Consider the following 9,696-nt stretch of genomic DNA (forward strand, 5'->3'; position numbering starts at 1 on the left):
TTCAATAACAGGGCGAATGTTTACGACCTTTTTTACCCTCGAGTCACACAACCAGTTCCGGCCTTACGCCCGATGGTGCCCTCGGGCAATTATTTTTAAACACCCTTAGAAAGAACTTTTAGCGCTCTAATCTAAAATTTTGAATGGCTTTTGGCGCTCTAATTTTAAATTTTAAAGCGCCTTTGGCGCATCATTCGGCGCCCTAACTTATTTGGCGCCCTCGGGCGCCACCCGACCTAGCCCCCCCCCCCTAAAACCGGCACTGCACACAACCAAGACGAGTTTTAGGTTATTAACATACCTCGTTCTGTTGTGATGAATCTCCGTCATCCACCATCTTCTTTTTTTCCATTTATTTTTTATTTGCTTTTTATTTTTAATATAGGTATAATTGTAGCACACAGCGTCACAGCAGCAGCAGCAGCTACATCGGCGTCCATTTTCGTTTCGCGCGAACTCTGCGCGAAAAAGATGTCACCACACTCATTGATTCGCGCCGTTGTTCGCGCGCGAGTGTAGAGCCCACTTAATATGGAACGATGAGCCTTCATTACCCACATTTCACCGAAATAATAGTATCAATTGTTTAAAGCCATTTCCCAGTGAATCTTAAATTGTTTTACGCATAAGATCACAAACTGGATAAAACCGCACAATTGTAACATTTGTTTAAAATCGTTTTCTCGTAAATCTGACCTCGAATCACTGCATACTGGAATTTATTGCATACTGGAACAATACCACACAACTGTCACATTTGTTTAAAATCTTTTGGTTGTAAACATAGCCTTGTATTACATTTAAGATATCACGCGGGGGATAAGCCTCACAAGTAGAAACGTGTAGAGATCTGAGAAAATTGAAAAAAAAATATTCATTCAAGTATTGCATTTGTCAATGGCATTGGCTACGTCCACAATACCGATATCTACACCCGATAATTTCGAATTTTCCATATCCAGTTCCCATATTGCAACCTGTGGTTGCTATTTAGGAACTGGTTATGGAAAAATTCGTAAATATTGGGTGTAGATATCGGTAGTGTGGACATAGCCATTGACTCAATGCGAGTATATAAAAATGTGTCGATTTGTAAATCTGATTGATATACATTTTTTTCAATTTTTGCAAAATTTCCGTTGCCCGATTTTCTCAGGGAAAATTTTCCCGTCAGCACGTCTTTAGTTACTACCATTGAAGTAGAATGGGTAGAAGCGTTCTCAGCTTCCAAAAATGTTGCTACAGAAACTCCGTGCAGACGGAGATTTCGTCTGTTTTTCTCAGTTGCAGTAGGATCTCTGTAGCAGTAAAATCTCTTTGAAATAGGCTCTACTAGTGAAATTGTGTGGTAGTATTAGTTCGACAAAGTCCGAACATCTGTATGTGCACGTGCTAGATGTTCGGACCAGCCTCACTCATTGAAAAACAGGGCCGTACACCGTATTCTTTTTTAAAACTAATTATTACTTTATCTACATTGAAGTAGTATGCATAGAATTGCTCTCAGCCCCTAAAAATGTTGCCACAAAAAATCCGTGTGCCCGGAGATGTCAGCTGTTTTGTCCAGTTGTTGTAAGGGACGATCACTTCCACGATTTTTTTTTCCTCACTCTTTTGTCTCTCTTCTGACTTTCCGTCTCTCTCTTCGATGGCTCACTTTTAAGCGATACTTTTGTTAGGAATGACTATTCTATACATTATACTTCAATGGTTACTACTCATGACAGCACTAAAAGTTTGAAAAAAAAGTTATGAAATTTGATCTGGAAAAAATTCATATGGTAGTTGCAATAGTCCTTGTTTTGGGAAATATTATTTCAAAAATATATAATTACGTCTTAGCCCTTAAATTAATTCCTGAAAGTTTTGGCGTGAGGGTAAATACCCGCCGATTGGTATAACTGATTCGCTGTATGTGTAACTAGTACCAGATTCAGACAAAAGATGTCACTAAAAAAAAAATACCAGGGCGAAGCCTAGTCGATCTGGTTGCTGTCAGAGTTAAATATGGAGAAGATGGAGTGTAGGCTTTGTCTTGGATCAGCTCCGGCCGAGTCTTCCGTCTCGATCTTCGGTGATCTTCATCCAGAGCGTCTGGAGCAACGTATCCGGACCTGCTGTCAAATTCAGGTCAGTTGCTGGTTGCAGGTTACAATTATTGTGGACCCAATTGGTTATCTCTTTTCACCGCTCAATCCTACATTTTTCATCTGCAGGTTGAAAGAGGCGATGGGTTGCCGGATACAGTGTGTCTTTCGTGTAAGACCAATCTGGAATTGTTAATCAGCTTTCGAAAGGCTTGTTTTCGAAGCAACGAAACGTCTCAACTGAGGTTAGGTGATTGCGTGAAGATCAAGACCGAAGAAGTTTTGTTAGAAGATGTAACATGGTGCGATGAGCCTCCACGACCGAAAATTCACCGAAAGAATAGTGACTTTCGTTTAAAGTCATTTTCTCGTAAATCTGGCCTGGAGGTACATACAATATTGAAAACTGGGACAAAACCACACAAATGTGATATTTGTTTAAAATCTTTTACTCGTAAACGTGGTCTCAACACACATAAAAAATTGCATACTGGGATAAAACCATACATATGTGACATTTGTTTAAAATCATTCAATCATAAATGTGAAATTCTGACACATTTAAGATCTCACACGGGGGAAAAGCCTTACAATTGTGAAATTTGTCTAAAATCATTTACTCACAAATCTGGTCTCGAAGCACATAAAATATTGCATACTGGATTAAAACCGCACAAATGTAACATTTGTTTAAAATCATTTTCTCGTAAATCTGGCCTCGAATCACATAATTTAATGCATACTGGGACAAGACCACACAAATGTAACATTTGTTTAAAATCTTTTGTTCATAAGCATAGGCTTGTGTTACATTTAAGATGTCACGCAGGGGATAAGCCTCACAAGTGTGAAGTATGTTCAAAATCATTTATTCAAAAATATCGTCTCGAGGCACATAAAAAATCACATACCGGGACAAAACCATACAAATGTGACAACTGTTTAAAATCATTTATTCATAAATATGAACTTGTGTTACATTTAAGATCTCACACGGGGGAAAAGCCTTACCAGTGTGAAGTATGTTTAAAATCATTTATTCAAAAATATCATCTCGAGGAACATAAAAAATTGCATACTGACATAAAACCATACAAATGTGATATTTGTTTAAAATCATTTAATCATAAACGTGGAATTCTGATACATTTTAGATGTCACACGGGGGAAAAGCCTTACGAGTGTGAAATTTGTCTAAAATCATTTTCTCGAAAATCTAGCCTTAGATTACATAACAAATTGCATACTGGGATAAAACCACACAAATGTAACATTTGTTTAAAATCATTTATTCATAAAAGTGCCCTTGTGTTACATTTAAGATCTCACACGGGGGAAAAGCCTTTCAAGTGTGAAATTTGTTTAAAATCATTTACTCGTAAATCTGGTCTCCAGGCACATGAAATATTGCATACTGGGACAAAACCACACAAATGTGAGATTTGCTTTAAATCTTTCGTTATTAAAAATAGACTTGTGTTACATTTAAAATCTCACACAGGGGAAACGCCGTACAAGTGTGAGATTTGTTTAAAATCATTTTCTCGTAAATCTGGCGTCGAAGCACATAAAGCATTGCATACTGGGATAAAACCACACAAATGTAACATTTGTTCAAAATCATATATTTATAAATATGACCTTGTGTTACATTTAAGATCTCACACAGGGGAAAAGCCTTACAAGTGTGAAATATGTTTAAAATCATTCACGCACAATTGTTACCTCGTCCGACATAAAAAAACTCATAAAATGGAATAATAACAACATATATATATATATATATATATATATATATATATATATATATATATATATATATATATATATATATATATATATATATATAAAATTTGGCCGCATGCGTGCAATGATGTTTCTGGCGCCTCCTTAAAAGACTTTTCTTCTCTTTGCAGTTTATTTAAATAATTTTAAGATAAATCCTAATTGAAAATTATATACACAAATCTATTGTTTGGCTTTCGTATTTTATTTATTTTAAATGTAATATTTTTTATTGGATGAAATCGATATATATATATATATATATATATATATATATATATATATATATATATATATATATAATTTTGGTAAACATACTTATGTACAAAAAATGTTAAATTTTAAACTTGTTCTTTATATCGAGTCCTTTCTGTGAATTATCAATAAAATTAATCAATTTAAAAAAAATGTCGTTTTTTTTTCATTTCCCAGTTGGTAAGTTTAACATATCGTCTGTAAAGTGGCAGAAAGCTTGGAGCATCAAAAATTCTTGTTTTGATAAAATCTTTTTTTGTCGATAATCAATGGCGCCGTCCACACACACGATATTTACTACCGATATTTCCATATCCAGTTCCTAAATAGCAACCACAGGTTGCAATATGGGAACTGGATATGGAAATATCGTTAGTAGATATCGTGTGTGTGGACGGCGCCAATATGTTTGAAGCTATATCTTGTGACCAAAATCATTATTCATAAAACTAACCACTACATGAAATGTGTTCATCATATGTGTATTCGATTAAAGTATTAACAAGTATTTTTTGTAATAATATTTATAAATTATTTGAGTTGACTTGCGCCGATTTGTCGGGGTGCCATTTTTACTTTATTTATGTACGCAGTAATAATAGATGAAGTTTTGTGATCATGCGAAAATTCGAACTCATAATTAATCACTGATCACGTTTTCATGATCTAGAAAAAAATGTGTGTGTTTTTTGTGTTTTTGAACACCGTTAGTCCCATCAAACTGAAGTTTAGTATTGGTTACTGAACTTATGATACGACGTAAATTTTTTTCAAATTTTACCTCCCCTTATAGGTGTCCTCTTTTTTTAAGTTTTTGAATTGAATTATCTCCCAAACCGCTAACCGAATCAGATTGATATTTTTTTACATGTAATAGAAATCATAATTTTACTCCAACTACAAGTAGTGCTTTTACTCTAAAGCAGAGTAAACTATGTTCCGTGGAACAGCAGTGTTCTGCTGAACCTAAATAAATGTTCCGCAACAATTTGGAAAGGTTTTATGTATACACTGCAACACATTTAAAGATCTACTTCATATTAAAAGGCGAGTGATGATCAATCTTCACTGATGTTTATTACGACATCTACATAGGTACAGACGGAGGACCATCTTTTCTCACACATGAAAGAAATGGGCAATAGAATACCAGATCCCCCCTCCAATTTTTTCGTTACTTAAAAAATATGTGTCTTAATATTGGTAGTTCAAATATTTATATAAAAATCAAATGCTAATTAACAAATATGGTATTATGGGGATGAACGAATGAGATGACTGGCATGTTGATTAACGTGCGTTTATTATGAGAGCCAGAGACGGAGTGGGGTAGCCACTCTTAACACAGCCGAGTTGGTCCCAACTCGCAGGAAGGTGACCGAACTCGACCATGTCGTATAGCGAGGCGCCACAATGTTTTTTTTTTAATATTTCAATAAACCTGTGGCGGCTCGCTATACGACATGGTCGAGTTTGGTTACCTTCCTGCGAGTGGGGACCAACTCGGCTGGGTTCGGAGAGCCACTACTCACTCTACCTTTAGCTGTCATATAATAAACACGTGCATTAACATGCCAGTCGTCTCATTCGTTCATCCCCCATAAACCAATTTTTAATTTTTGGGTGTGACCAGTTTTAGTGTGACGGGTGATCACGTGTGACCGATCTAGAGCGACCTGTTTACGGTAAACGGACTAATAGTCATATGTGAACTAGTCACAGGACAACCGGTCGTTCTAGATCGGTCACACGTGTTCACCCGTCACACTAAAACTGGTCAAACCCTAAAATGGGTCACGAGAAAACTGGTCACACCCTAAAATCGGTCAACCAGTTTTCTCGTGACCGATTTTAGGGTGTGACCAGTTTTAAAGTGGCGGGTGAACACGTGTGACCGATCTAGAGCGACCGGTTATCTTGTGACCGGTTCACATTTGACTAGTAATCACCGAACCCCGGTTCACATTTGACTAGTAATCACCGAACCGTAAATTCGGCACTTTTTAATTTTCACCAAACAAATGGGACAAGATGACTAACTGATTGGGATACCGGAACCATACCTTGAAACAGGAACGGTTCCAGTAAAACTGGAACGCATAGTGAGCCTAGTTATAAATAAAATAGTTCGAAACAATGTAAAAGAGAACGGAAATAATGGTCGTCCAAACGACATCTTGCGACTGACACATTGCATAAGTTTGTAGGTTATGTCAATGTAGGCGGCTGAGCTCATACTCGGTGTTCAGAACGGAAACTATCACTTCAGGTACATTCTACAGTACAGGGCCTTAAGAAACATATCATTGAGTCTTGAAGACGACTGAAATCTAGAATGAAAAATATTTCTCTGGTTTGAAATAGTTATCTGACGTTTGATTTGAAGTATTGCCGAATGTGCACTTTCATTCTGCAGTTATGCGGCATTGCCGACCACGCATTCTTCCATGACGTAGACAAGCGTGCATGCTATAATGGAGTATGAGTTTGCCTTTTAATTTATCATTAGAAGTTGGCCTGAGTTTGGGTCCAACAACAAACTATGACGCTACACACAAGAAAAGTCGGCCTGATGTATTGCACATTTGGCAATAAATTTCTATTAAATAAAGAAAAGTCAATTGCTATATAGCAATTGTTAAAACTTTCACATACGAATTGGTGAATGTTAGTATTGTTAGTAAATTAAAATCGGAATGTTAGTACATTCAAATATTCAACGATGCAGTGAATGTTGCAGAACTGGAAAGATTTGGCTCGACTCACGATTGAATGCAACTAGTTGAGAATTTGATATAAATAAAAATTACCTATGGTTTCTCTTATAAATAGCATGAAGCCGATGCGAGTTATTTATAAATAGATCATGTATCTTATTCAAGGCGATCTAAATTTAATTCAATATTTTGGTGCCGTGCTGTGTTCATTCAAAAATTTGCAATAAGATGTTTGTTTTTATTTATTTTCAACGGTGCCGAGTGTGCCAAGGAATCGTATCATCAGCGTCCAAAATATTTTCACATTCATTAATGTGTACTCATTTACATATGTACATAATGAAACTATAGACTTGATTGATGAATGATTTGTATTCAATTTAAAACTTATTTTTATTTATGTATTACTTTTTATTTAGATAATAATAAAAATGTGTACATTTTTTTTTTGTTTTATTTCCAGCTGAGACAGTTTGATCTATAAATTCCATCGTCGCTACGGTCATTCATCTGAAAAGCGTTTACATGAACTTTTTATTGGACCCCACTGTGACACTCTGCTGGCAAAGCCAAGAATTAGTGATCTAGCTTATGACTAGAGGTCAGTCATTCAAAATTTCTGATTCTGACCGGTCTCTGTCTAAAAACGACGCAAAATATATACATATTATATTGAAAATTCAGTGTTAAGACGTTGACAATTATTAGTTAGTTAATTGGTTCGATTTAAGATTGCGATATTATGTCTTTTCCGGCAAAGAAGGACAGGGAAGTGTGCTGGGGTGCTAGAGATCGTTATTGGGAATGTTTGGACAAACATAATATAGGACCCGATGATGCTGTTCCGTCAGCGTGCAACGAGACAAAGAAACAATTTGAAAATATGTGTCCCGGGCAATGGGTTAAACATTTCAATAGGAAAAGGGACTACATTATATTTAAGAAACAACTCGAAGCCAATGGACCGACCCCACAAACGTAAATTAAATTTATTACAATAGTTTTGTACGATATATCTTATATTAAATTATGTCTATATCTCCTGCAAGTATAAATTTTACGTCACACTATAGACGGCTCACACTTGCAAAATTAACCAACAAAAAACGTTCTAAATTCAGAAATTATATACGTATGAAAATGGTTTCTGTGTATTTTATAATATTTTGATCGTAAAAATATTGTAATAATTGTGTGAATTTAAAGAGCAATTTTAGTGTTTTTGTCCTGTATATAATTTAAATAGTTTTATGAAATGAGTTTGTATTAGAATGCTAATGTTTAATTATTATTTCAATTTTTTCTCTTGTTTCGATTATTGTTGATAAAATGAGTATTAATAAATCTTGTTACAAATAAATTTGTGTTATTTAATACCATTTAAGGTTCGTTTATACTAGCACAGCTCAAGCCGCAACTGCACGTAAACATCAATACGAAAAATATTCTTTAATACATTCTATATTTTTTATTTCATAGAACATGAACCTGCGTTTTACAGATCGAGTGCACTTAAAACAGATAAATAAAGTCAATCAATCAATACAATCTAATATATAATTTCGAAAGAGACTTTTTATATATGTATGTTTGTTTGTTAGGTTCGTAGAATCTGTGAAGTTCAATTTAATAAACAAAACAAATGAATATTCAAATAAATTTCAATAAAATAAAACTATTCAAATAAATTTGATAAAATTAGATTGGCCATGTTTAAGCGGTTTATATTACAAATACAGAGCGAAGCCGGGTGAAAACACTAGTATATAATATAAGCATTTTATACAACGCCAATTCATACAAACATCCACAGTGACATCTATAGAGAAATTTTTGCAGCATTTTTATAATCAAATTGGCGAACGTCAAGATGCTGAATAACTTGAGATTAGCAAGGAGATGCCAATTTTTACAGGAACTGTCTCGATGAAAATCGGAAAAATTGGCAAACTCTGATAAGAAACGATCGACCTGGAGTCACAAACCAAAATCTGGACAGCAGCTGGACTCTACTGGGAATCGAACCCGTGACACTGCTCGAAAGCATATGTAATATGCCAACCACTAGTCCACACTATATTCCGTAATGTGTATGTGACGTATCCAAAACGGTAAACGGACTACTTGTCATGTGAACCATTCACAGGACAACCGGTCGCTCTAGATCGGTCACACGTGATCACCCGTCACACTGAAACTGGTCACGAGAAAACTGGTCACACCCTAAAATCGGTCACGAGAAAACTGATTGACCGATTTTAGGGTGTGACGGGTGATCACGTGTGACCGATCTAGAGCGACCAGTTGTCCTGTGACCGGTTCACATTTGACTAGTAATCACCGAACCATCCAAAACAGCAGCAACCGACACTTCTGTTCATATTATAATCGGTTTTTTTCGGCTACTGTGGAAGTGTTCAAGCAATATTGCGACGTATCGTCGCGCTCTGTAATGTATTTGTAAGCTGATTATGCCTTGCACTTGTCTAAAGCAAGTATGAACGTGCCGAAAATGGCGGTACTGTACAGTATAAATAGAAGTAGTTTTGTCCGTGCGGTGTTGTGCCAAGCTGTTGATGTGCAGTGCTAGATAATATAAACGGACCTTTATATATATATATATATATATATATATATATATATATATGTATATATGTAATTGTTTTTGTGTACATTTTAAATCTAGTGAACATTAGTATTGTTGCGAACATTCGCCGTAGCACTCGGTTTAACAATCATTGTTTTCAATCAAGAAACGAGCCAAAATCAACATATTTATTTTTATAAAAAGTATAATACTACGTATATAAAGTGTAATAAAAGTATAATACTATATATACAAAGTTTTTACT

General features: G+C 35.3%; 2 protein-coding genes across 2 annotated transcripts; both read left to right on the plus strand.

Moving 5' to 3' along the window:
* The first annotated feature begins 1,954 nt into the window (after positions 1 to 1,954).
* On the plus strand, positions 1,955 to 3,848 carry LOC143911528 (uncharacterized). The gene is made up of 2 exons (XM_077430422.1): positions 1,955 to 2,130; positions 2,217 to 3,848. Exons 1-2 carry the CDS (start codon positions 2,008 to 2,010, stop codon positions 3,846 to 3,848), a joined length of 1,755 nt encoding a protein of 584 aa, XP_077286548.1. The 5' UTR covers positions 1,955 to 2,007.
* A 2,438-nt stretch (positions 3,849 to 6,286) lies between these two features.
* On the plus strand, positions 6,287 to 8,201 carry LOC143911531 (cytochrome c oxidase assembly factor 6 homolog). The gene is made up of 2 exons (XM_077430425.1): positions 6,287 to 6,396; positions 7,308 to 8,201. Exon 2 carries the CDS (start codon positions 7,587 to 7,589, stop codon positions 7,824 to 7,826), a length of 240 nt encoding a protein of 79 aa, XP_077286551.1. The 5' UTR covers positions 6,287 to 6,396; positions 7,308 to 7,586; the 3' UTR covers positions 7,827 to 8,201.
* The last annotated feature ends 1,495 nt before the right edge of the window (positions 8,202 to 9,696 follow it).

The sequence above is a fragment of the Arctopsyche grandis genome, chromosome 5 (assembly GCF_051622035.1).
Source record: "Arctopsyche grandis isolate Sample6627 chromosome 5, ASM5162203v2, whole genome shotgun sequence".
NCBI classification, from domain to species: Eukaryota; Metazoa; Arthropoda; class Insecta; order Trichoptera; family Hydropsychidae; genus Arctopsyche; species Arctopsyche grandis.